At 39.3% G+C, this 27,808-nt stretch overlaps 1 protein-coding gene and 1 long non-coding RNA gene across 5 annotated transcripts in view; one reads left to right on the forward strand and one right to left on the reverse strand.

The window, feature by feature from the left end:
• Positions 1-27,808, forward strand: part of SHLD2 (shieldin complex subunit 2) — a 77,579-nt gene that overhangs the window by 40,827 nt on the left and 8,944 nt on the right. For 2 of the 4 annotated variants that reach the window (XM_029932070.1, XM_029932069.1), the window contains exons 2-6: positions 8,393-9,919; positions 14,153-14,260; positions 19,887-20,081; positions 20,239-20,373; positions 24,879-25,085. In XM_029932070.1, coding sequence (XP_029787930.1) covers positions 8,398-9,919; positions 14,153-14,260; positions 19,887-20,081; positions 20,239-20,373; positions 24,879-25,085 — 2,167 coding nt within the window. In that variant the 5' untranslated portion in view covers positions 8,393-8,397. Of the gene's footprint in view, positions 1-8,392; positions 9,920-14,152; positions 14,261-19,886; positions 20,082-20,238; positions 20,374-24,878; positions 25,086-27,196; positions 27,231-27,808 lie in introns of those variants that run through there. The other 2 variants (XM_029932072.1, XM_029932071.1) reach the window with 2 other exon arrangements.
• LOC115285615 lies at positions 7,853-20,705 on the reverse strand. The gene is made up of 3 exons (XR_003905607.1): positions 20,631-20,705; positions 14,752-14,829; positions 7,853-8,027 (listed from the first exon to the last, which is right to left on the reverse strand). It is a non-coding gene; the product is annotated as an uncharacterized LOC115285615 (long non-coding RNA).

Consider the following 27,808-nt stretch of genomic DNA (forward strand, 5'->3'; position numbering starts at 1 on the left):
ACTGACTGAGCCACCCAGGCGCCCCTACATTTTTAGTAAAGTACCTATCCTACTCTAAAACCCACACTTCTCATTACAGTCCTGTCTTGCCTTTTCATTTTGTCATTTGATGCTATTGAGTGTCTATGATGCTTAGTGGTTTTGGTAAAATAGACATGGAAAGGCATTGTAAAAGTGAAATGTATAGGTTGGTAATAAGATGGAGAAAGCACTCTCTTAACCACATATATTTCGTAATAAGCATTTTTAGTTGCAGTGTTGTGCAAAGACAAACTTGCTGACACAGTCCGTCCTGCTCTATAAATCTTTGACCCATTCATCAGACTCCGACCACCCCAAAGATAAAGGGTTATGGTTGTATTGGTCTTTCTGACTGCAGTGGCCTTCTGCAGATTGAGAAATTGTGTAATTATTAACTACGGTAATGGATATGTACTTGCAGGTTTCATCTGGTATCTTAATGAGCTTCAACCCCCTGAGTACACCCAAAACAATATCCTGGAATCACTGAAATTTATGGTTGTCTCTAACAACTCCCCAGTCCTTGTATTTTTGCTTTGATAAATATTTTGTTTCCCCTGCCCTCACCACATCCAATTCCCTTGCTCACAAACTCACAAATCCTGTGAATTACAGGATTTTATAGCAGCAGCCTTAGGTATAAAGACTTTGTAAAAAAAAATTACTATGTTTTGAATTAATAGGACCATGCTTTCTAGTCCATTTTTTTGGTGTGTGTGTGAGAGGGGGAAGTTCCATACTTGGGTTTTATAGAACTGGTTCGTTTCAGACATCTCTTGTGCCAAAAGATCTTTTCTGAACTCTCAAGACACCCTGTGTCACCTCTGTGCACTTCCCCATCCTCGCCAGTCTAGAGGGCACAGAGGGCTCTCAATCTTGGGGACTTATGGCCTCATGGTCCTGTAAACGTAAACCCTACTAGAGTTGAGTCCAAGGACTGTATAATCCAGGCTAGATGTAAGGTCATTTAGTCACATTTTCCCCTCAAGAAAGCTAAATAGAACATTGCGTTTTTATCTAGTGTGATTGTGTCAAATACGGTGGAACGAGAAATATGTCTGATGTTAGGGAGAGTGGTTGGTTAAATATAGATTGGTAAAGCATAATTGGATATTTAGTAGCTAAATGAAGGAGACTGGATAAAATTCTGCAGAGTTGTGTGGAGGGAAAAGAAGAGATGGTCCTCGGAAAAAGAAAGAAAAACCAGAGAGGTAGAAGAAACAGGAAAGCGTAGCATTCGAGAAACGAAGGAAAGAGAGTTTGACCATTGGAGTAGCCCAGTCCCATGAGTGCTTATTTGACCATGTGGACTTCACTATTGTCTTAATGGAGATAAGAAATAGAAGTCTGATTGCAGGATGTTCAGGAGAAAAGCTTAAGTCAGGACATAGAAGCAGTGAGTGTCTTAAACTCTGTAAAAACACTGTGGAGGGTACCTGTAGCAGGTGACTGTTGGGTAAGACCGCTAAAGCTGCTTTCCTGGCTCCTGTGTTGGGGTTCGGGGTGGGGGGAGCGAAGGGGACTAGGGAGCTGTATTGTACTCCTTTTCCCCCCTGAATTTATTTACATTTAGTTTCAAAATTTTGTCCTAGAGCCTACGAAAAAGGCAGATAATAGGCAGTCCTGTTTTGGTTGGTAGCCTCCACCTCCTGCCTTGTAGGGACACCCCTGCGTTTAATCCCATGGCAGTTCAATGTCACTGTTGTATAACTGTCATTTTATCTCTCTCATTAGACTATTAAAGCTCCCTGTTGTTATCGCAGAATTCCCACTACTTTGCATAATGCCCAGCACAATGTATTGAGTAGGTATTTGTTATGTGAATGACTGAATGAAGAAACCAACAATTATCTGTCTCTTAAGCACAAAGTAATTCCAATTTGATGCTCTCACAGAATAAAAAAGAAAAAGAATGTTTCAAGAAAGAGGGACTTATAAACAGTTTCAAATAGTAGTAAGATAAGGATCAAATACTGACCTTTGGATTTGGCTATTAGAGGGCATTGGTAGTCATAGTAAGAAATGTTCTAGCAAGATGAGTGGGGCAAGAGCTGTGTTTAAGTGAGTTGAAGAATAAATGGGAATTCAGAACATAGAAACAACATGGACGTTTGCTGTTTTGTTTTTTAAATATTTGAGATTAAAGGGAAGAAACCATTGGAGAGAAACCCAAAGATTTAAGAGAGGGGAGGTCATTATCATAGTAATTTTATACATTTGATTTGAATAGAAGTATTCTCACCTGCTTGTCCGACTATTTTATTTCTCCCTCTTCTGCTTGGTTTGAATACATCTTTACAACTTGAAGGTTTTTGCTCTGCTATTTGGGGGCCCCCTAGGGGCCAATATGATAATGACATATAAGTAGTAAATTGTCTATTGGTTTAATACACATTCCTTATGCAAGTTATTCTTTCTATGGATTAGATAAGGGTGGGATATCTAGTTATGGTAATTAGTGATGCTTAGTCCTCTTTTGTCAAAACTTGACACCTAAACTGACTATAACTTTGTTTCCATGGTAACAATTCACTATTGTAAACCTTGAAAATTGCAGTGTTTGTTTTTCTGGGAGCACATTAATAACTGCCATCATTGTGCTCAATTCTTGCTCTGAAATGTTAGATTTGGGCCCTTTGTTCTACAACTATTGGAACATCATATTTGGTATGAAGACTGTAAAAGAAAAACCTGAATTACCAAGCAAAAAAGATTTGATTATTATGAAGATGATGCATATTCATTATTTATCACAATAAAACTTTTAAAATATAGGAAAAAATTAAAATCGTCCTTCATTTTGCTTCTCAATGTTTTTCTTTCTAGGATTTTTTATATTAAAATATTTTTGAACAACATAAGGAACACTTCTTTAACCACACCTCCACACTAAAAAACAAACAAAAACATGTTCAGAGTAGTTCAAGCCCTTTGTGTGCTCTTTACATATTATATCCCCATTCCTCCCTCCTGAAGTTAACCACGGTCCTGAATTTGTGTTTTATACTCAGGCATATTTAAAAATGAGTGTATTGTAATTCAGTACAGAGAGTAGCTATGCTTGTGGTGAACATAGCATATGTATAAACTTGTCAAATCACTAAGTTGTACATGTGAAACTAATATAACATTGTGTCAACTATACTCAAATTTAAAAAATACAAAAATATCAACATATTGATGCCAAAAGTTATCTATTTTTCAAAACGTTTCTTTCATTTAAAATATTTGTAAGATGTATTCATGCTGACACGTAACTGCTGTTGCTGCCGTACAGAATAGTAATCCTTCTCTGGATATTCCAGGATGTATCTGTTCTCCTCTCCAAGCGCTTTTAGTAAAGGTTCCAAGTTTTTTTTGCTTATAAAGTCTCCCATGATCATTCTCATACATGTTTTCCTGTATACATATATATGTACCAAGTTCTCCAGGGCAGAAACTTGGACGTGGAATTATTTGGTTATGTGGTATGTGCATCGTTAGCTTTACCACATTGTTCTTCAAAGTGGAATGCCAGTTTCCTGTTCTACCAGCAGCGTAAGAGTCCCCGAGCTTGGGTATCCTTAGACTGCAAAACCTTTTTGTGGTCCTGTGGGTGTGAAGCAGTGTTTCTTAAGAACAACAACAAACAGGGGTGCCTGGGTTGAGTGGCCTACTCTTGACTTTGGCTCAGGTCATGATCCCAGGGTCGTGGGAGTGAGCCCTGTGCATTGGGCTCTACGCTGAGCGTGGAGCCTGCTTGGGATTCTCTCTCTCTCTCTCTCTCTCTCTCTCTCTCTCTCTCTCTCTGTCTCCCCCTTTCCCCATCTTGTGTTTGTGCACGCAAGCGTGCACATTCTCTCTCCCTCTCTTTAAAATAAAATAGTAAAAAAAGCCAACACAAAAGCGAAGACTTGTATTACAGGATATTTGAGATGTGCAAAAGGAGAGTGATTAGTGCACCGAACCTCTGTGTGTTTCGTCACCCTGATCACCACGTGGCCCATCTTGTTTCAGCTACAGCCTCCCGCCCTCCCCCTCCCAGCGTTCGAAAGGAATCTGAGATGTCACACTGTCTTGCCTGCAGACACTCCTGCATCTCTAGCACGTAACTCTTCCATACATAGCCTCAGTATCATTATCCCACTAAAAACTAACAACAATCCCTTAATGTTATTAGAGTTTCAGTTCCTCCAGTTGTCTTGTAACAGGCATTTTTACATTTGTGTCTTCAAGTCAGGATCTGAATAAGGTTTGTACATTACCATTGATCTCAGGCCGCACATTCCCTCTGTTCTCCCTTAAAACACCCGCCTTGCGATGTTAGTGATCATTTATGATTATTGCCTAGAAAACCCGCCACTTCATCAGGAGTTGTAAAATGGTGTTTTTCTGTCATTTCTTTTTTATTTGTTTATCAGCAGGATACCTCTGTAAAGAGAGATTTCTTCTTTTTAAAAAGGTCATCTTGCAATAGTGTTAGTAAAGAAAGGATAAAATTTCTTTTCTTTCACTCACCAGCTTTTAAAACAATTACTTAGTCACCAATATCTTCTCAAGGTGGTCACTGAGTGAGTATGTCTTAGTTATCTTTTTGAACTCATATTTGGTGATTCGGTGGGTTTCAACCTCTTACAGGAATTATTCTTATTGGTGCTGTTACTGCTCAACTTTGGCCAGTGGGAGCCTCTTTAAGTTGGCTCCTGAGTCATTCTGACACCATCCTCGTAGGCTTTGCTAGTTTTCCTGCTGTCTGGTATCATGAGATATTTCAGGCTCACTTTGTACACTTCCTGCTCCAGTTCTGACGTCAGCCATTTCTCTAAGGAATGCTGGTCACATAGCTCACCATCTGCAAGGCACACACGTACATTCCAGTCCCTCAGAAGGAAAGCAAGTGCTCATTGTAACATTCATCATAACATTGTTTACATAGATAGTTTAGGCCGGCTGAGCTGTTCTTATCAAAGAATGGTGGGCACCCTCCTGGAATTTAAGTTCCTAGAGGCCAGCCTGGGCCCACCTTGCAAGCAAGCCTTTTTCAAAGGACAGTGGTCTCAGGCCTTATTGTGTTACCTCTTTTCTGCACAGCTGCCTATTGGACATTTTGAGATGGTGAGGAGTACAGAGAAAGTTGGTTGAAGAGTCAGGAGTTCAGAGGAAAGGTTGTGATGGAGATAAACTTGTGATAGTTATTCGTGTATAGAAGGTATTCAGAGCCCGAGGCTGAGTGAAGTCGTGTCAGGAATGAGCACAGAGATCCAAGAACGGGCCCTTGAGCAACAAGTTTGGCAATGAGGAGGAGCTAGCAGACAAGACGGAGACCGAGAAAGAGCAACTGGTAAAATAGTATGAAGTGGAGTGAGAACCAAGAGAATGTAGTGTCCCTAAAGCCAAATAGTAAGAGTGTTCAAGAAGGAAGTCGTGGTCAGTGGTGTCAAATGCTGCTGCTGCGAGCCTGAGTAAGCTGAAAATGGAGAGTTGACTCATTACTGCAATGTGGAGGTTATTCGGGGCCTTCAAATACGCTGTTTCAGTGAAGTGGTTTGGACCAAAGCTTGACAAGAGTGTGTTTAAGAGAGAACAATAAGAGGGAGTATAGACAGTTCTTTCAAGGAATTTTGCTGAAGAAGGGAGCAGAATGGTGCAACAGTTGGAGGGGCAGCGGTTTAAGAGAGAGAACAATAAGAGGGAGTATAGACCGTTCTTTCAAGGAATTTTGCTGAAGAAGGGAGCAGAATGGCCCAACAGTTGGAGGGGCAACGGAGGTGAGGACTAACAACATGAGAAGAAATAATAGCATGCTGTGTGTTGATGGAGATGCTCCAGTATAACAACAACAACAGAATCAATAATGTAGGAAAAATGGAGAGAATTATTGGAACCTGAGGAAGCAAAAGGGAATAAGATCTAACGTCTAAGTGAGGGAGAGATGGCCTTGCACAGTAGCATGGATGGCCCATCCATAGTGACAGGAAGGTGGGCACAGTGCAGGGGTGGGTTGGCAGGAATGTTGGGAGCTTGTTCATGGAGATGGGAGTACGGTCCCCAGCTGTACCTGAGGACTGGGGAAGAGATGCCTGAGATTTAGGGAATGAAGAGGTATGAAGGAGTTACTTAGAGAGTGAGCGGATAGGGAAAGATAGATTCCTAGGTACCACCTGGAGGTTAGTGGAAATGAACTTAAAAATGAGACTAATTTTAAGATGAAGGTGTATTTTTTTTTTCTAGTTACTTCTAGCCATTGGGTTATAGGTGCAGAGTAGGTGATCATTCGACCAGTGTTTGAGTTCAGCTGGGCAGATGTCTTAGCGAGGAGAGCAGTAGAACTAGCGATGTATGCTGGGGAGGGATTATAATAATGGACCGTGGCATCCGAGCTGGTTAGGGACGGAAGCGAACTGAGCTGTGAAAACGTGGTAGGATCCGTTGTAGGTCCGGCATGTTCAGAGAGTTGTTGGAGTTGTGCATTTAGAGGGAGTAAGTAGGAAGATGGGAGAAGCTAGTAAGAGAGTGAAAAATTTGAAACTGAATTTAGGGAAGGGTTTGGAGTTACTGGTAATGGGAGGGTACGTAACTATAAGAATGGATAACTGAGGTAAGGTAGAGAGTACAATCAATGGGGGAGAAGAGGTCAAGGAACCTAGAGGCCAGGGATCATTCACATTGATTATGAAGTCACAAGAATTATAATCAGATAAATTATTAGATTTGGAAAAGGTAACAGTGAGCGAATCTTCAAGGATGATATGAGTGAGTGGAGATTATAGTTGTCATTTCTTGATGGTTCCTCCTTATATACTTCTGTATTTCCACATGGGCTTTTCATGATTTGAAAACTTACTTTTTACAAAGGACCCTAAGGACTCTAATCAAAAATCCTTAGGGGCACCTGGGTAGCTCAGTCAGTTAAGCGTCCAGCTTCGGCTCAGGTCATGATCTTGCGGTTCATGGGTTCAAAGCCCCATGTTGGGCGTTGTGCTGACAGCTAGCTCAGAGCCTGGAGCCTATTTCAGATTCTGTGTCTCCCTCTCTCTCTGACCCTCCCTTGCTCATGCTGTCTCTTTCTGTTTCTCAAAAATAAATAAACAGAAAAAAAAATGTCTAAAAAGTCCTTAGTCACACCATGTTTTTTCTTAACTCTGCCTTTTACAGATGCTGTTTACTTTGTTTAAATGCTCTTAGCCACAATGCTTGCCTTCCACAGCCCTGTTCTTCGCTAGCAGATGGTCTTTTCCTATTTATAGCCTGTTGTGTATATATGTTACATTATTTTGAAAATTACACTCCCCCTTTTTTTTTGCTCCTTTTTGTTTTTGTTTTTTAATTTTATTTTAACTTTTTTTAGTTTAGAGAGAGAGTATGTATGAGTGGGGGAGAGGGGCAGAGGGAGAGATAGAATCTCAAGCAAGAATCTCTACACTGAGCGTGGAGCCGGACAGGACCCTGGGATCATGACCTGAGCTGCAATCAGGAGCCGAACCCTCAGCCACTTACCCTACCGAGCCCCCCAGGCTCCCCTCCTTTTTGTTTTTTTAAAACCAGGCTGACTGTTCCCTTAGGCCAAGAGCCTTATCTGTCTTTTTGTCCCTGGATCACTGTGGAAAAGTTCTCTGCAAGCTCTAGGACTGGATCTATTTAATAAATTCCTTTTGAAAGTCAGTTATTATCAAGTAAAATGTGGTATGGTTCTTCATTTTTACCTTAGTGAATATGATGCTTTCTTAGATGTGCTTATAGCAGGTGCCACGGTTAATGAAAAAAGTTTAAATTATAATGAGTTTTTTTTATCCATGTATTACAAAATGACTACTCTTAATTCAGAGAAGATTTAAAAATGTAGAAGTAATTATTATGCTAACAGATTGGAGTGAGCATAGAAGACAGTCACTTCTACATCTCGAAGAGAGCCTCAAGCCTCAGTTTTTTTTTTAATTTTCTCTCCCTTCTGGTTTGAACCTTCTATTTTGGTCTTGGGAACTGAGTTCTCAGTTGAAGGAAACAGGCCCCAAAGTTCCTGAGATAGTCTGTGGAGTAAAGAAAACAGGAAATTTAAAGATGACTGTAGTGCAGTTAAACAAATGCTTTGTTTTTCCTTTTCCACTAACATGTTATTTAAGTGTAATTAAACACCATTTGGTGTTAGTGTCCTTAGCTTTATTTTTATAGAGTCTTTTTTTAAGTATCTCTTTTAATTTATTAAAGAGTTTTTATGTGAGGATACATTCTGGCTATTTTGATTTCTCTTTATGATTTCTTGTATATTTATGAATTTTGTCATTAAATGGAATATCAAAAATAAACAACCTTTTTAAACAATGTTTTTGATAGTATATTATTAAGTTAATATATTAAAAAAATCTGACAAAATACTCATTGAAATTTTTTTCAGAAACCATGAGTGGAGGATCTCAAGTCCACATTTTTTGGGGTGCTCCAGGTGGTCCACTGAACATGACAGTGCCACAGGAACCAACCTCTTTAATCTCCAATGATGACCCCTGGAAAAAAATTCAACTTTTATACAATCACCATTCCTTATATCTGAGGGATGAAAAATGCATGCACGAAACTCTTGAAGACTCTCAGGTCCTAGAAGCCATTGGCCCTCCAGATTTTCCGCATGGTCATTTTTTAACAAATTCTATGAAGAAACCTGCTCATGCGAAAGGAGACTTTACACACTGTATTTCTGAAACAGAGACTGGAAAATCCCAGAAGAGCCACCTCTTAGGGGTGAGTGATGGACCTAGTTCTGACGTTCAAATACGTGAACTTAAGGGCAGAGGTCAGCATTTAACTGAAGAGGAAAACTATCAGAAGCTTTTTGGTGACAATAAGAAAACCACAGATGAACAGCACGAGTATCAGTCACATGCACGTGGTCACAACTTTCAAACAAAAGTCTTTCAGTTAGATGGTAAGCGTGCAGCCACATTGGGTTTGGTTTGTACGGAACACACTCATACAGGGCCGGGCACTGTTGGACCAGAGTGTGTGCCAGTAGGACACCAGGAGGGACAGAGCCAGCGTCTGGAGTTCTTCTCCTCGAAGACAGAAGATAAGCCAAGGTCTGAACCTGTTAGAAGGGCCTCAGACCTCAAAATATCTACTGATACTGAATTTCTTAGTATAATGACTTCCAGCCAGGTTGCTCTTTTATCTCAGAGGAGGTATAACGGACAGCTTTCTATAAATAAAGGGCCCGCAAGCATGGAGACTGAATCAAAGGCAAGTCATGGAGAAATAAGGATAACTGAAGATAATTGGACTCAGCCTAATGATGATTTTGCAGGAGATGAAAGTGGACAAAGCCAAGCACATTCCCTTGAACTCTTTAGTCCCGCTTGTCCTGAAACAAAAAGTGATGACACTCACGTGAAGCCCCATAAAAGTCCTGAAGAAAACACAGGATCTCACGAATTTCTCGATTTTGAAGATAAAATGCCCCCCAGTGATGTATGTATTGAGTCCTATTGCTCAGGAATACTGTGTTCCCAGCTAAATACCTTCCATAAAAGTTCCACTGAAAGACGTTGGACCTCTGAAGATAAATTGGGCCATTCCAAAGCTCTGTCTAAAGTCCTCCAACCCTCCAAGAAAATTAAGTTGGTTTCTGATGCAAGAAATCCTACAGTGGGCCAGACCAATGTGTCTAAATTTAAGGGGATTAAAAAGACATCACTAATAAAAGATTGTGATTCTAAAAGTCAGAAGTATAATTGCTTAGTCATGGTATTATCTCCATGTCATGTGAAAGAAGTAAATATAAAATCTGGCCCAAATTCTGGCTCTAAAGTGCCTTTAGCAACAATCCTGGTAACAGATCAATCAGAAATTAAGAAGAAGGTCGTTCTGTGGAGGACTGCAGCATTTTGGGCTCTTACCGTGTTTCTTGGAGATATAATTTTGCTCACAGGTACGGTCACCATGGGATAGGGGTAGCTTAAAGCTGGAAGCCTCCCCCATCTCCCCTCCCACTTTTACCCCGCCTTTTTACCATTTGCCTCTGTGGGAGCCAGCGAGGTCCAGACCTTTCCAGCATCTGCCTGGGTCTCCTTACCAGTGCCCATATCCTGTGCTTCACTGTTTCTGGGCCACCGCTCTAGCCTTGCTAACTTCTGAACCTCCCTTCCACTCCTCTTTTAAGAAGCCTTCCCTGGCCTCACCCCTCCCTCATTCAGTCCCTTAGCTATCAGGTCATATCATCAGTCTTGCTCTTTGTTTTCTTATGGTTTTGTCTACATAGGTCTTATTTTTAAGCTTTGTCTTTATATTAGCAGTCTTAGGATGGACAGTGTTTCTATTACTTAATCCCTAATGATGCTGTGCCCATCGCATTCATATTGAGGAAACAGATACAGATTTTCTATTTTGTTTTTAATTACCAAAATTATATTAATCACATTTGGAAATGTGGGAAGGAAAAACTCTTGATATTGAACCAACCTCACGTTACCATCTATAATGTTTTGGAGAGTTACCTTCCAGTTATCTTCCCTATGCTCCTTAAAATGTATATCCATGCATATAGGACAGTTGATATTCATTGGGATTTTGTTTTATATTTGAAACTTAGCATGTTTGTCAACTTAGTACAACTATATGGAAAAAGTACTGATGATTATCCCCATTTTTTACTTTGAGGAAACTGAGACCCAGAAAAGTAACGGCTCTTACCCAGTTTCACACATCTAGGAAATGGCAAAGCCAGGATTTCACCTAAACTCTGGAACCCATACTCTTACTATATAGTTGTAACCATTAAGAACATTCAGTTTTTACCTTGCTTCTTTTTCTGACATAAGAAATCTAACATTGTGTTTCATGTTCTTCATTAACTGGAAATAAATACACAGTGTATTAGACCAGAGATACTGTTAGGCCCAAGATTTCATTATCATCCCCCAAAACCAGAGACTGCCAGGGAGACCAAGTCACACATGCAAAAGCAGAGGGCTTTATTATCATTATGGGCTTGAGCTTAGGCTCACAGACTTCACCAGTGCAGTGGATTCATGCTGAAAGCCCCGAACAAAGGCGGGTAGGGCCTTTATGGGTTTGGGAAGGGGGAGTTACAGGAAATTGAGACACAGGTACAGGGGTCCAATCACAACATTTAGAATATTAACCAATTACAGAGTGGACCCAGGACCCAGAACCCTCACCTAGGGTATAACTAGCCTTAAGCAATAAGCGATTACCTATAGCTTCTATCTCTAGGCCTGCCCTTAGAAACGTTAAGGGTGTTAGCTGGCCTTTCCTGATTGGGTGTTACAAGGGTGGCCCCTCCTGCCTTGGGCAATGTGTGCCCTTCTATTGTCTAATGATTCTGAGAAACTGACACCTAGGCCTCCAAGGACAGAGGGGAAACTTGAAGACTGTCATGGAGTCAGTTTGGTTCAGACCTGCGTCCTTTCAATACCCGTCAATGGAAGGATGGGTCCCAGACTGGGAGGAAGCTGATTAAGCTCAATACCACGTCTAAAGAAAGAATGCGGTAGAGAAGGAGAGTGGGTGAGCCTTGAAGTCTGGAAAATGAAAACACGAAGGCAGTCGTTAGTGGTTCCAACCTAATCGTTTGCTGGGCGATGAGAGCCTTGGCTATTGTACATTAGGTGTGTGTAGAAGATGGTCAGGTGCAGCCTCTAAGTAGGAGATAAACACGGGCTATAACTAGTAGGCCCAGCGAGGTCCTGTCCCACTGGCAATGTCATCTTCTTTGTTGGCGAGTCGGTTCATGCAGCTCCCTCAGTTCTGATTTAGTGCTCACTGAGCAGCCTTTTGCTTATGATTTGGCCTCCTGGGTGTAAAGCTGCCTACAAGGTGAGCGTCCCCTGCCAGTGTTGTTTCTGTGGCAATTAATGCCTCATTGTGAATTAAAGAAAGAAACTGTGTTCCGGTTTTTTTGTTTGTCTCACAATCTTGTTAAATGTGAGCTTGTGTGGCAGAGCTGAAATCTGTTTTGGGGTTGCTGAGAAAATCAGAACCCCCAGACTGTGAAGAAGGAGCGGAGCCCTGGACTGTGGTTATCTGACCAAGGCAGTTCCTGTCACTGTGTGCGCCTCATCGGAGGACTTTTCCAGGCAGCTGGAAACGCAAACCTGCCATTGCTGTGCTCTCCCCTAGGTGTCCTTAGGGTTGTTAGCACTTAGGTCACCTTCTGTCAAGTGACTTCACCGCTTTACTTAGCCATTTTCTCATTATAGGATATTTAGATGATTTCTATGAGCACCTTTAAAAATAATATCAGGGGTTTGTGTCCTCTTTTACTGTATTTCCTCAGCAAAGTAATCTAGTCCATCAATTTCTGAATATGCTTCTTTTGTTTGTGTGGACAGATGGAAACTTCATGGAAAACAGAGAAACCTATACTTTCCTAATTAAGTAGTGAAATTATATTTACATAGAAATGTGTGGGTAAAATCCTATTTTAATGAACAGCATCCAGTTGTACATTATTATACCTCTATGTTGGGTATCTCATACGCTCTACTGATGTACTCCCCAAAACCGAACATTTTCCCATAGCAGATGTATTCTAGATCACATTCCATTTAGTAACACAGTTGCCCTTTTGCCATTATACTTTTAGCAACAGGATGAAGAGATGCTGTCAGTAAGGATTGTCTATGGGAGATTGCTGTCCAGAATTCAAAGAGGCCTGGCACCTAACTGTGGGAAACCACAGATTTTCAAGAACAAATAGAGAGGCTCTAGGGAGTATCAGTGAGAGACAATCAGGAGAGCCAGGAGGCAAGGGCTTGGCTATGGATTCCACCCCACCCTATCACCAGTGATCAGCAAGTCACTACCCAACATAGGTTTTACAACCTAGTTTTCCGAAGTCTGTCCTTGAAATTTATTTGTTCTTTTCTGAAGAGCAGGCATCCTGATGGTCAGAGTACGAAGAGTCTAAAATGCTATGTTAGCTATTTCTCACCAGGCAGAGGGGAGCTGAGTGTTTTTTTTTTTTTTTTCCCAGCAAGTCAATGGATCACATTAATCTTGAAAAATTACTCGTTAGCCTTGGGGGACATGGATTGGAGGTGGGAAGGGGACCTGCAAGGAGAGAAAGGAATGCATGATATTAAAGAGCGCTGGCAGGGCTGAGGGGAGACTTGAGGGGCAGCATTCAACAGGTGGGGACTGGAGACAGAAGGTGGGGAAGGAGAGGTAGTTCAGGATGACTTCACATTTTAATTTACCTGGCTAGCTCCACAGTGCCAACAAATGAGATGAGTAATATGAGAAGAAAAGCATGTTTGAGCAATTTTGAATTTGGAGGGCCAATAGAATATCTAGCCAGGAATGTCCGTGAGACAGTTGGGGATAAATGGGTAAGTGGGTTTGAAGCTGGGGAAAGGGTCTGGGTATAAATTTGGAAGTAAGTATTTGGAATGTGTGTATCCTTGTTTTTCTTTCTTATTATCTCAAAACTTGGCTATGACTAGGATATCTTTATACCTCCAGCATTTTGTGCACTGATTATATCCTGCCTGGGATTGATAGGTCTGTCTGTAACTTACAGTTTTACTCTACTCAAAATTGTTTCTCCTTGTTTGGTATATTTAGTTCCACTTTATGATTCTTCTGTATCCATCTTAGATCATAGAGCTCTCCTTTTCCTATTGGGAAATGCTCCTTACCTCCAAAACCTTTCCTTCTAAAATCTGTAGATGAAGATTATCATGCTATTGAGGGGGAAGCAATCCAAGTCCCTTAAGGATGTCTCACATTCATATTTGTTTATAGCAGAAGGGGTAAACGCATACTAATATTATTTACTCTTCTAGGCACTACTGCTTTGGGTCCATTACTTTGCTTCCTGGCCCTAAATGCTTTCCTTTTAATTTCTCAAAATAGACATGATAACATTCTTTTTTTTTTTTTTTTTTTTTTACAGAAACAAAAGCCATTCAACCATTCTTTGTGGAGCAATGAGCTTCCATATTGATGGTGTTCGAATATACTGGTGTAATTCTGTTATTGCTGTTTTATCATCTTGTGTCTTTAGGCAGATGATTTAGCCCAGTTGAACTTTAGTTGCCTGGCCTGTGAGAGACATTAATAATATTTTGCTTTGGTTGGCAAGTTAACCACAGTGTGAAGGAACTTATGACATGATCAGAACTTTTTTTCCCCCGTCTAGATGTTACTGTTCATGAAGATCATTGGGTTGGTGAGACAGTACTACAATCAACTTTTACCAGTCAGTTATTAAATCTTGGGAGTTACCCATCTCTCCGGTCTGAAGAATGTAAGACATCTTTGAAATATAATAATATCTTAGTATTTAAAAGTATATATACATTATTAGAACAAAGAGTTAAAATAGTAATTTTACAAAATGTTTTCTAAATAGGTTAGCTGAACAGCGCTGGTTTTTTTCTTTAGTAAGAATGAAAATAGAACTTATAAAAATAAACTTATACATTGTAAATCATATTTATTTTAAGAGATATTGGGGTTCAGTTTCCACTTTCCTACTTAGAGTGTCCATATAGTGGTGGTTCTTGACCTTTTAGGGAGTCCTAGCCCTCTTAGAGAAGCTATGTGTCATTTCCTCAGGAAAAGGGACTTATAGAGATAGACAGAATTTTGCATGTAACTCCAGTTGGCTCCCTGGACCTCTAAAGTTCTCTGTGTCCCCAGCCTCTGGCTAGGAACCGGGGAGGTCATGAGAAAAGCCTCCCAGTCAGAAGTGGTTGGGTCCTTGTTCTTCAGCCCGGCACTGCTAGGAAAGACTACCTTCCTTCTCTGACATCCACTTTCTCTTCTCTGAAATCAGCAGTGAAGAACCCAGAAGCTATCTTTTTCTCCAAGAAACTAAAAAAAAAAAGAAAGAAAGAAAAAGAAAATGAAATAAGGGAGATAGTACAACTGGTAGTTATAGTCTGTGGAGTCAGAATGAGCAAGATTTGAATCCTGGCCCAACCACTTGCAGTCTATGTCTTGGCAAGTTATTTAGCCTCATTGTACCCCTGTTTCCTCATCTGTGAAATGGAAATTAAAATACATACATACATAGCTTATAGGGTTGCTGTGAAGATTAAATGAGAGAATGAATATGAGGTAAAGAACCTGCATGTAATATATAATAATACAGAAATATTAATGGGGGAAGTAATAAGCAAAAGATAATTTGATGGAATACTGTAACAGTGTCAAAGAAAGATAGCTATCAGTATATAAAAATACACTGATTTTACAAGAGATTAATTAGAATCACAAGACAATTGTATGGCATGTATGGAAGACACAGCATGGAATTCCAAGCTATAAGTAATAAGAATTCTCAGAGGAAGGCGGGGTGAGTAGAAGAGAGTAATAACCATTAGAACAATAGCAGTGGGGTTTGGAAAGGGCGAGTTTCCCGATATTCTAGGGAGACTAGTCAGCAGGAAATCAGCACTGACGTATTCTCATAAAATAACTAAAGCTGAGTTCTCCATCCACCCAGTTTATACGTATTAGGTGTTGACACTGTTTGGGGCACTGTGCCCTGGGGGTACAGCAGAGAGCAGTGTCCCCCGGGTGCCAGCCTTCATGGCCCCGAGGTTCCTGTGTGGTGGGCAGAACCAGAGGAACGGACGTGCCTGTAATCCTTACAGGTGATAATGAATGCTGTGAAGGAAACTAACAGAGGGCAGGGAGGGGACTACCATAGATCTGGCTGTGCAGGGCTGCTCATGGAGCAGAATCAGGCAGTAGGAAGTTATTACAGTAGTTGGGGCTGAGAGATAATGGCCAGCGGAGATAATGAGAAATGGGTGGATTGATATAGCTCAGACAGACCAGTTCAATAGAAGAAATAGAGAACATTATTCAAGAACTACGGCACAAAAAAGTTGCCAGGCTCACATCGTTTTACAGGCGAATTCTACCAAGAGACCAGATAGTTCCAGTGTTCTGAAAATGGTTCTAGAGTATTGAAGGAGGAAGCTCCCTAATTCCTTTAATAAAGTAAATAAAACACTGACACCTAAACCAAAGAAAGACTTTACAAATAAGAATACAGACTAGTATTATACATGTAGATTGATATACAAAGCCTACACAAAATATCAGTAAATAAAATCTAACACTACATTAAAGAAATAGTGATCAAGTGAGATTTTTTTCCAGAAATGGAAAGATGTGTTCAATATTAGAAGATCTATGATATCATAGACCATGTTAATAAATCTAAGGAAAAATTGTATGACTGTCTCCATAAATATTGATAAAATTTAGCACCCCTTTTTTCATAAAAAGCATTCCAGGAAATGGAGTTGAGGGATACTTTCTCCTTCAGGATCAATAAATGTAGTACCAATACGGTGTTACAGTTATAATGCAATTGATACTGTGTCACTAAAATATATGTATTTAGTCCAAAGTCAGTATCTTCTTTGATGGAGAAACACTAGAGGCATTTCCACTACAATCAGGAACAAGATAAGGATGTCCACTATTTCTGCTGCTCATCTTAATGATATTAATCATCCAACACAACTAGACAAGCAGAGGTACCTGACTGGGTGAAGAAGAGTAAAAACTGTATGTGCAGATGCTTTGATAACATATCAGAAAAACCCCAGAGAACCAAAGAATCAATTCAAGTGATAAAAGAATTCAGTGGTGTCACAGAATACGAAGATTAATGTTGAAACAACCAATAACCTTCACATCCACAAACACTAAACAGAGGACATTATGGTAGGGCAAAACTCATTTGCGAAAGCAATAAAGAAGATACCTCAGAATAAATTTAACAAGAAGTTTGCGAAACCTATATAAGGAAAACATTTTAACCACTCCAGAAAGAAATAAAGGCATGAACAAATGGAAACACAACATTCCCTGTTCATGAATAAGATGACTCAACAGTGAAATGGTATCGCTTCTCCAAAAGTGAATTTATAAATTCAGTGTCATCTCAATCACAATATTAGGAAGCCATGCCATGGCATATACAACTCAATACTAACCTTCATATGGAAAAACAAACATGCCGGAAGGGTCAGGAAAACATTCAAAAAGAAAAAGAAGCACAAGGGGCCATGCTTGCGAGATAGGCACTAAACTAAAAAGCCTCTATAATTAAAACTGTGTGATATTGGTACATAAATAGGCAAATGGACCAGTGGATAGAACAGGAAGATCAGAGTTAGACCGTACGCATATAATTTAGTATATGACAAAGATGTTATCTGAGGCCACTGAGGTAAAAGGTAAACTTTTTAATAAACGGTGGTAAGGCAACTGGGTAGCCATTTAGAAAAAAGACAGAATTAGAACAGTATCTCACACAAAAAAGAATAAACTCCATAAACTCCAAATGGATTAAAAATCTAAATATAAAAAATATAACCATTCAATTACCAGAAGGAAACATAGATGAATTTCTCTATCATCTTGGTGTAGGGAACACTTCCTTACTATTACTCAGAATACAGAAGCAGTATTAAAAAAAAAAAAAAGGAAAAAAGAAAAGAAAAGACCAATAAATTTGACTGTAGAAAAATAAAATTTTGCATGACCAAAAGCACCATTAATAAAGCCAAAGGCAATCGGCAGACTTGGAGAGAATATTTGCAACATATGCTTTAGATAAAAGGCTAATATTCCTAATACAGAGAGATCTCTTACAAATTGAGTGACAAAGGGCCTGATAGGAAAATGGGAAAATGACCTGAGTTATTAAAATCAAAACTACACAGAAATACCATTTCTTACTATCAGATTGGCAAAATTTAAAAATATGGTAACACGTGCTGTTGATGAAGCTGTGGGGAAACAGGCCCTCTGACACATTGCTGGAGGCAATGAGAATTCGTACAGTTCTTCTGGAGAGATATTTGGTGATGCAAACTTACGTGTGTACTCAGCTTTCAACCCACCAGGCCTACCTGTAGGAATCCGTCCTGAGGACAGAGCTTCAGCAGCGTGGGGCCGTATTTGTAATTGGAAGACAATGGGAAAACTAGGCATGCCCGTATAGAGCAGAACGGTTGATTAGATTATGGAATGTTTCCTCAGTAGAATACTATGCAGAACTAAATTATTTTTATATTTTATTTTATTAAAATTTTTTAAATTAGAAAAATTTATTTATTTTGAGAGGGAGACAGAATGTGAGTGGGGGAGGGGCAGAGAGAGAAGGAGACACAGAATCTGAAGAAGCAGGCTCCAGGCTCTGAGTTGTCAGCACAGAGCCTGACACAGGGCTCAAACCTGTGAACTGTGAGATCATGACCTGACCCAAAGTCAGGCATTTACCTGAGTGAGCCACCCAGATACCCCATTATTTTATTTTATTTTTGAGTAGAGTCTCTCAACATGGGGCTTGAACTCACAACCTTGAGATTTAGGGTTGAATATTCTATTGACTGAGCCAGCCAGGTGCCTTGAATTGTACACTTTACAAAGGTGAATTTTATGTATGTGAATTATGTCTCAATAAAGTTGTTGTAAAAATCTTATTCTGATAATGGATTTGTGCCTCATCAGACTGCCAGAAGCATCTGTAGTGTGTGAAGGAATACAGATCCCTTCCTTTTTACCTGGAGATATACCCCCTTTCCAGTTATTACCTAGAAAACTCCAAGACATTTTTCCAAAACTCAGCTACAATATTTCTTCAGTAAAGCCTCTTCCAGCTTGCCTGGGCAGTTGTTTTTGTGTGTTGTTAGAATGCTTCCATGTAGCTCTTATATACTAAGCCCAGTGTTTGTTATGGACTATCTCTAGGTTGATAATTCCTTCTGTGCAGGTCTAATGACAAAGTATGTCTCTGTATCCCTAGCACCTGGCATAACGCCTGGCACACAGTGGATGGTCTTCTGATGAATGAATGAATGAGGCTTTAGTGCGGCATAAGAAATACATTAGAATGAAGATGTTAATGGGAGAAGGGAAGAGGAATTATTTCTTTTTTTTCCCTACTGAAATCAGCAAATAGACCCAACCTTCTAAAAAATACTTAAGTGCTTTTTACTAAGATCGTATTTTGATCAACAGTCCACCATATATTCAAATCCACCTCCCCTTTCCTTCAAGGAAATTAAATTTTAATCAGCAAACTCATCAATCTGTACATTGAAAATGTGTACATTTTATTGTATATAAAACATATCTCAAAAAATGAGGACAACTGAGACAAATAATTTAAAAATAGAAGAAAAACATCTAAATGGCATAATGACCAAAGAACTAAATAACTGCTCTAATAATCGAGAGGAATGCTCCAAGGTAGCACATGCTCAAATGCCAAATGAGAGCTGGAGAGAAAAACTTTAAGTTCAGGGGAAGAAGTCACTGAGAGCCTCTCTAAAGTGGTTATTCTGTGTAGTATTTGGATAAGGTAGGATGACAGCATTGTAGCCAGTGACAGTCGTAAGGACAGAGGCGTAGAAGTGGGGAAAAGGAAGGCATGTTCAGGGAAAGAGGTAGGTGACCCTTAAGAGTATTTCAGGTGAGAAACGTAAGAGCCTTGAGGAAGAGTAGAGGTGGTTGGGATGGTCGTGGAAGGTGTGAGCAGATCAGACTGCAGGGATTAGGGGACCGACTGGGTATAAAAGGGTCATGGAAGAGTCAAAAACAAACGAATAAACAAAATACTGGGCTTCGTTAATTGGTAGAAAAATGAAATCAAGAAGGGAACAGGACAAGTTATTTCTAGAGATAGTAAGTAATTCTAATTCCATTGGCTAAAAGTAATCAAGCTTATGTTCCGCATCTCAACATTTAAGAATAAGTTACGTATTTGTAGAAGTAAAAGCATGGTTTTTCTTTTTACATTTCATCACTACAAGATAAAATGCATGTCTAAGAAAATACTGTGTTGTCAAGAAAATATAATTTTGCTGTCTTTTCTGCACGTGTGTGTTCTTCTTTCCTAGATTCCAGGATAGTTAATGTTGGGGTACTTCAAGACTTACTGGCATACGTGTCTTCAAGACATTCCTGTCTCAGAGATCTTCCTCAGAGGCAGCCTCAGAGAGCGAACAGTATAGAATTTGTGGAATTGGAGGAGCTGCAGCCGGACACGTTAGTCCATGCAGTACTGAGGGTGGTTGATGTGACTATACTGACAGGTAAACACTGAGGGCTACTTCTTAGTTTTAGATTATAAAATAAGATACAAGACCTTTGTAGAATATCATTTGGGTAGCACGATTATATTTATCAGTCGACATTATAGTATGGGTCCCCTGTGGTAGAGTAACGCCAACTAAAATATTTCTCTTGCAGAGGCAGTTTACAGTTATAGAGGACAGAAGCAAAGGAAAGTGATGTTAACAGTGGAACAAGTCCAAGGTCAACATTATGTGCTTGTCTTATGGGGTCCTGGAGCAGCCTGGTACCCTCAACTTCAAAGGAAGAAAGGTAAATACACCAAAAAGCATTTAATCTATTTATAGTTAGGTAAATGATTAATGCTTCTGAGCCTAAGATGATGAGCTTCTTAAGAGATGAAGATAGTCTGCATTTGAAATAGTAGGTGGTCGTAATTGACTATTCTTCTTTAGATTTCTTGTTGTAATTTTATACCTCCTCTAAGCCATTTAGTGATCTAAAAAGTCCTCTACAATTAACGGTGGCAGAATAAAAGCTTCCATTTATTCCCAGGTATACTACTTTACCTTTTTAGTGAAGGTCTTAGCTCCTTCCGGAAATGTTCTTTAAAACTGAATTCTGGAGAAGCTTCTACAATTTTTATTCAGCCAAAGTACCCTGATAAGTAAACTTCTCTCTGGTTATAAGGCAGATGTCAGGGGAGCTGCATTAACCCGTTCAGGTCTCAGTGTTACTGTTTAGTAAATGAGTGGGTTCCAAGTTTTTACGCCAGTTGTTTTGAAAGTGTGGACTATTAGCCATCCATAGAATGTTCATGTTTAAACTATGACCCATGATTACATTTTCTTTAAAGCATAAGTTAACAATAATTTATGATGTGTTTAATTACATGGAATTGATGTTTCAAGAAAATAATGTATCTTCATTTTGATATTGTAAGATTCTTTAGTTGGAACAGTCAGAGATAGTTAATTAGTGGCTAATGAGTCATTTTGTCTTGCTAAATTAACCTAGAGATTGATTTGGTGTGTGACTCTTTTTTTTTTTTTTTTTTACCCAAAAGAGTTAATGTCTCTTCCCAAACTTCTGCCTACAAAATAATTATCTAAGGGTAGGATCTGTCACATTCTCTCTTTAATCATTAATAGCCCATAAACAGGATTTGAGATAAGTCTGACTTTTGACTTTTATGTTAGGATCAAACAGCGACAAATATTTGTGCAGTTGAGAAACCCAACAAACATGTGACATTGGTAGACCAGCCATCATTATTGACCATTATGTCATAGCTGGGAACATGAGTCTAGTGCGTGCAGAACAAAATGTAGGTCAAAGGTGTTATTCCATTGATAATGGAGCTCTGGCAAAGCAGACTGCTCCATGCTTAATGTGGCTATTCTTTGAAAAGTAGTAGTTCTTTGGTTAATAGAAGAGACATTATAGTTGTCTCCAGATAATTCTATGGTATTTAGGTTAATATTGAAAATTTGTGAGTCTAGGAATTGTTCTTTGTTCATTCATTCATTTAGCATACTTTATTTATGACCATCATTTGTAAGTTATGATATCTACCTCAATACCTCAAGAGTATTCTTTTTAAAATGGGAGAATGGGGGCGTCTGGATGGCTCAGTCGGTTAAGTGTCCAGCTTTGGTTCAGGTCATGATCTCACAGTTTGTGGGTTCGAGCCCCGCATCGGGCTCTGTGCTGACAGCTAGCTCAGAGCCCGGAGCTTGCTTCAGATTCTGTGTCTCCTTCTCTCTCTGACCCTCCCCTGCTCACGCTGTGTCTCTCTGTCTCTCAAAAATAAATTTTAAAAAAGTTAAAAAAAAAATAAAATGGGATAATGCCAATTTTGAAGGATCATCCAAGTAAGTGATTCTACTTTCAGATATCGTTAGCATTTTATGTATTCATTTAGTACTGCTTGAGGCATTCTCTATGTTAACCTCTACACTGGGCACTGGTTTTTCTTGTTCCTGAATATGACAAACTCACAGGTAGGTGACAGAATCAGAAATGATCATCAGGTAGTTGTTATCAAATACTGGAGATCACAAAGGTGATGTTTTTTGGGAGGAATAATAAATCCCAAATTCACATTCTTTTGAAATTTGGATGGGACTTTGGTATGCTTCATATGTAGCAAGTGTTGGTCATAGTCTAAGTCCTAATGAGTGTGGACTAGGGGCCTACATCACACTGCTTAGGAACAAGTGGGCACATAAAATAAGCTGTTCAGAAGTGAATGCCATTCTAATGCAATATTCACCCAAATATTTATTTGGTGATATTTAATAGAAGTCTAATACTTTAAAAATATAACAAATTATAGTAAATCACTCTTGTGATATGACTAAATAGGCAGGGTAATGCAAATGATACCAACATTTGTGATTATACTTCATGCAAAATCATAGTTAGGTCTGCACGGAGGTTTGAAATCTATTCACATCCTTAATTTATGATTCAATATAAAAATGTATTACAAATTGTCTCAATACCAGTCTCCCTCAGACTTAGTAGTCCAACCTGCACATGACTCCTTTATGTTACTTGACCTTGCCAATCCTTGTCCTGCCTTGAGATCTTGAATTCACTTGTTTCCGTTGCCCAGAGTGCTCTCCCCTCCAGCCCCCTGCATGGATGGCTCCTTCATTTCCCAGCTCCAGTTTCATATCAACAGAGGGGCCTCACACACAGATACATAACCACTCTTTAACACAATCAGGATTATCCAGCTTTTTTGATTGCTTGATCATTAACTGATTCTCTCCATCCTGCCATGCTTGTTCACCACAGTATCCTCATTATCCAGCCCTGTGACTGCCCTCATAGGTGCTTTCTTTTTCTTTTTTCTTTCTTTAATGTTTATTTATTTTTGAGAGATAGAGAGAGCGCTCACGCATGAGCGTGAGCAGGAGAGCGGCAAAGAGAGACACACACACACACAGAATCTGAAGCAGACTCCGGGCTCTGGGCTGTCAGCATAGAGGCCAAACATGGGGCTTGAGCTCACAGACCGTGAGATCATGACCTGAGCCGAAGTCGGATGTTTAACTGACTGAGCTGCCCAGGCACCCCTGTTTTCTTTATGAATAAATGAATGAAGAATAAAATACAGATCAAGCAGCCAGTCAAAATTCCCAGTCTTAAGAAGTAAAAGTGTGAGGAGGAAGTAACTTCATTTCAAATGATAAAGAAAAAAAAAATCACAAGTTTGAAAATGCATGCACACAAAGATTTGCAATGCATGGAATGTATTAAGAAATTACATTTAAACTTGGGCACAGAGGTTTGTAGTTAGAACTGGAGCTCTTTTCTGGGTAGCTACAATAATTCAGGGGGATGTGTTTGAAGTATAGAGGAAGGTTTCAGGGGGCAGGAGGCAGGGGGCTGGGGTGCTGATGGGCTCAGGGGTACTTAGAACTGGGAGCTGAAAGCTTTGTGGGTCCTAGGAAGCTTCTCCATCTGTCTATGTGTATTCACTCTGGGCAGACTTTCTCTACTTTTTAATCATAGAGGAGGCAGCAGAAGATGGTTACTCTGTAGTGCCTGCTCTTACTTGTCCTTTTAACTGAGACTCCCATTTTCTTTTCTTTTTTTTTTTTTTTGGTTTTTTTTGTTCTTTTTTTGCAAAAGCAAAGGGCTTTATTACGAATTTAGGCCCGGCCAGCCTAAACTCAGGCTCACAGACTTCAACAACACACTGGATCCAGGTGGAGCAAGCCCCGAACACGATGAAGCAGGGCCTTTTATGAGTTTGGGAAGGGGAGTTACAGGAAATTGTGACACAGGTATAGGGGTCCAATCATTATAGCATCACATCATTGACAGTAACTTTAACCAATTACAGAGTGGACCCAGAACCCTCAGATAGGGTGTGACTAGTCTTAACCTCCATCTTTAGGCCTGCCCCCAGAAATGTTAATGGTGTTAGCTGGCCTTCAAGGTCAGAGGGGAAACCTGAATCAGACCTGTGTCCTTACATTCCCCCCTCTGAGACTCCCGTTTTCAAATTCACAGCAAGGAAAATCTGATTGCCCAGATCTAATTTGATTCAATCAACTGTGGCCTCAGGGACAGGGTGGGAAAGTGCAGTAGGAATGCCTGAGCTTATTTCTGAGGGTGAAGGAGCAGTTGAGAAGGTCTCTATGCTTTTTTTTTTCATCCTGGAAAAATTAGCTAAATAAGAAAACAAATGTGTTGGAAAATCAATGAGAGATATTACTTATGGCAGACATGTGTTTGTTTCTGTCTTACTATTTTTAAAAATCTTTGCCTGTAGATACTAAAACAGGAAGTAGTGACTCCAAAAGGCAGTTGGTTATGATAAATTATGACTGCTTAAGAGACCGAGAAATCTTCAGAAGGCATTTTAATTAAAATTATCTCCAGCATCTTGGGGCACCTGGGTAGCTCAGTCGGTTGAGCATCCGACTTTGGCTCAGGTCAGATCTCACGGTTGGTGGGTTTGAGCCCCGCGTTGGGCTCTGTGCTGACTGCTAGCTCAGAGCCTGGAGCCTGCTTCAATTCTGTGTCTCCCTCTCTCTCTGACCCTCCCCTGCTCGCACTGTCTCTCTCTGTCTCTCAAAAATAAATAAAAAGCATTAAAAAATTTTTTTTAATTATCGCCAGCATCTTTATCCTATTGCCTTAATACAGTGATCACATTTTTGTCTCTTTACACCCAAATTCCTCAGTGTGATAAAAGTTGCATTTAACTGATTTAATCAGATCGATCTATTTAACCTGATTCTGAGCCTAGATTATTTCTTTTTTGGTGACTTTTTGTTTTTGTTTGTTTGTTTAAGATTATATTTGGGAATTTAAATATCTCTTTGTTCAGCGCAACCATATGCTAGAAAACCTGGAATTGCACACGACATCTTGGTCATCCTGTGAGTGCCTGTTTGATGATGACATAAGGGCAGTTAGGTTTAAAGCAAAATTCCAGAAAAGCACACCCTCCGTGGTGAAGATGTCAGATTTGGCAACACATTTAGAGGACAAGCGTTCAGGTAAGATCTTTATATACGTAAGATATTGCTAGTTTTAATATAAGCAAGGGAAGCTGCCATTTGTAGAGGAAAATGTACAGTTAAACATAAAAGTGAAATACAGATCATTGTAAATAGTTGAACCAGATATTTGCATCTTCTGAGCTCTCTGCCTACCAATCCTTTGAGGTTATGTTGTAATTATTAGGGCGTCACTTAAAAATTTTTTTTGCATATATGTACAAGCATTTAATAAACCAGAAATAGAAAAATGACCCTAACCAGAGTGACTATTGAGATAAGCATTTTATCTAGTTATTAAGCTGTTATCTGTACATCATTGTTAAAATTTAGCATTGATATAGAATCTATGCAATTTGCTTACTGCTTAGTAAAATATAATATACTTTCTGAACTCACATATTTGTACATGTGTGTGCATGTATAAAATTCACCCTCAGAAATACCACATGGAAGAATACTTTTGACAATGGATTTTAATCACATACACACTTTCCATGAACTTAATATGATTACAGAAATTGAGTGCAGTAGTAAAAGGAATATGTTTTAGGTTCAGTATGTTATATACTTTAGAATGAAGAGAGTAAAATAGTGAAAATAACTAGATAAAGTGATACAGTTTGAGTAGGAAATACTTCTCATAAATTGCATTGGCTTTCCAAGTACAGAGATCATGCTAAAAGTATGTTAACTCCTAGTTAGAGGTATAACAAATTAAACAGCTTGGAGGCTGTATTTAAGGTTGCTAAATGCCAGCAATCAATCAGTAAATGTCAGTGATCATCAATCTTGGAAACTAATAGAACGTTTTCCAGTGGCTATTATAGCAATTATTTTTAGAGGGAAAAGAGGGTTGAAAAAAATGGAATGTATCTGTAGGTTTATTGTTATAGAATTTAAATTTAAATTATAATGAAAGTTATAATTATAATTAAATTTTGCATGAGTAATTTTTTGAATTCTTATAGATGTTTTTAGCTTTTATTAAATGCGAGGTGTGGTTTAAGTGAATAAGATTATTTTTATGATTCTAAAAAACAGAATCTGTTCCAAAATGAAGTGAGTTGAAGCTCCGAAGAGATCACATGCTAAGGTTCTCAAGTGTATTTCTCGGCTTTTTTGCTGGCATGTTATGCCCCCTTTTGGTACATCCACAGAAATGTTTAAGTTGTAGGCAGAACAGAAGATCTATCAGAGTGCTTTTCAAACACAGCTCAGAGTGTCAGATTTAAAAAGATTTTTAGCAGAGTTTTTAGGATATAATTTTGGTACAGTAAACCACCCTTATTTGAAGTACACACATTCACACCAGTAAGTTTTGATACGAAACCCACGAAATCATCACCAGTCTGCCCTCTGGGATCCCTCCCTTCCACGCATGCCTGCCCCCTGACCCTTCCAGGTAATCAGTCTGCTTTCTGTCACTAGAGATTAGTGATATGATTTTTTATATGATTTTTTCTTTTCTATGATTTTTTGTACATGGATACATTATGTACATTATTTTGTTTGGTATCTTTAAGCAAATTCTTCTGAGATATGTCTGTGCTTTTGTGCATATGAATAGTTCATTCCTTATTATTCTGTTGTGGGAATGCACTACGATGTGTCCGATGGACCACCGGGTTGTTTCCAATTCTTGGCTATTATAAGTAAAGCTTCTATAAACATTCAGGTATAAAGTGTTAGCTGGACATAGTCTTTTCTTTTTTTCTGGATAGGTACTTAGGAGTTGAATAAGAAACTGCCAAACTGTTTTCCAAAGTAGTTATAGCATTTTACATTCCATCAAGCAGTGTATGGGAGTTCTGTTTTTCCCGTATCCACATCAACACTTGGTATGGACATTCTTTTTAATTTATGTAATGATAGGTAGTTGTGATTTTAATATGCATTTCCCTATTGGCTAATAATATTGAGCGTCTTTTCATGTACCTCATTGCCATCAGTATGTCGTCTTTGATGGAGTGTCAACTGAAATCTTTTGCCCATTTAAAAAATAAAGCTTGATTATTTTCTTATTATTGAATTTTGAGAGGTCTTTATTTTTTTATTTTTAAAAATGAAAAAAAAATTTTTTTAATGTTTTTTATTTATTTTTGATACAGAGAGAGACAGAGCATGAGAGGGGGAGGAGCAGAGAGAGAGGGAGACACAGAATCTGAAGCAGGCTCCAAGCTCTGAGCTAGCTGTCTGCACAGAGCCTGACGCGGGGCTCGAACCCACAAACATGAGATCTGACCTGAGCCGAAGCCGGCCGCTCAACCGACTGAGCCACCCAGGCGCCCCTTTGAGAGTTCTTTATATTCAGAATAAAAATTATTTATTAGATACATGCTTTGCAAAGATGTTCTCCCAATCTATCACTTGTCTTCTTGTTCTTTTTAGCCAGGTCTTTTGAAGGCCCCAAGGTTTGAATCTTGATGAACCTTAATGTATCCATTTTTTAGAAAATGTTTATTTTGAGAGAGAGAGAGAGAGAGAGAGAGAGCACGTGAGCAGAGGAGGGGCAGAGAGAGAGGGAGAGAGAGAAGACCAAGCAGGCTCTGTGCTGGTGCTGTCAGTGTAGAGCTTGACTCAGGCGCTCCATCTCACAAACTGAACTGTGAGATCATGACCTGAGCCTAAATCAAGAGTCAGCCGCTTAATCAACTGACCCGCCCAGGTGTCCCAAGAATACTCTTTATTTATATTTAGTGGTTTAGTATAAAGGATACAAC

This window comes from Suricata suricatta, chromosome 2, assembly GCF_006229205.1.
Source record: "Suricata suricatta isolate VVHF042 chromosome 2, meerkat_22Aug2017_6uvM2_HiC, whole genome shotgun sequence".
Classification (NCBI taxonomy): Eukaryota; Metazoa; Chordata; class Mammalia; order Carnivora; family Herpestidae; genus Suricata; species Suricata suricatta.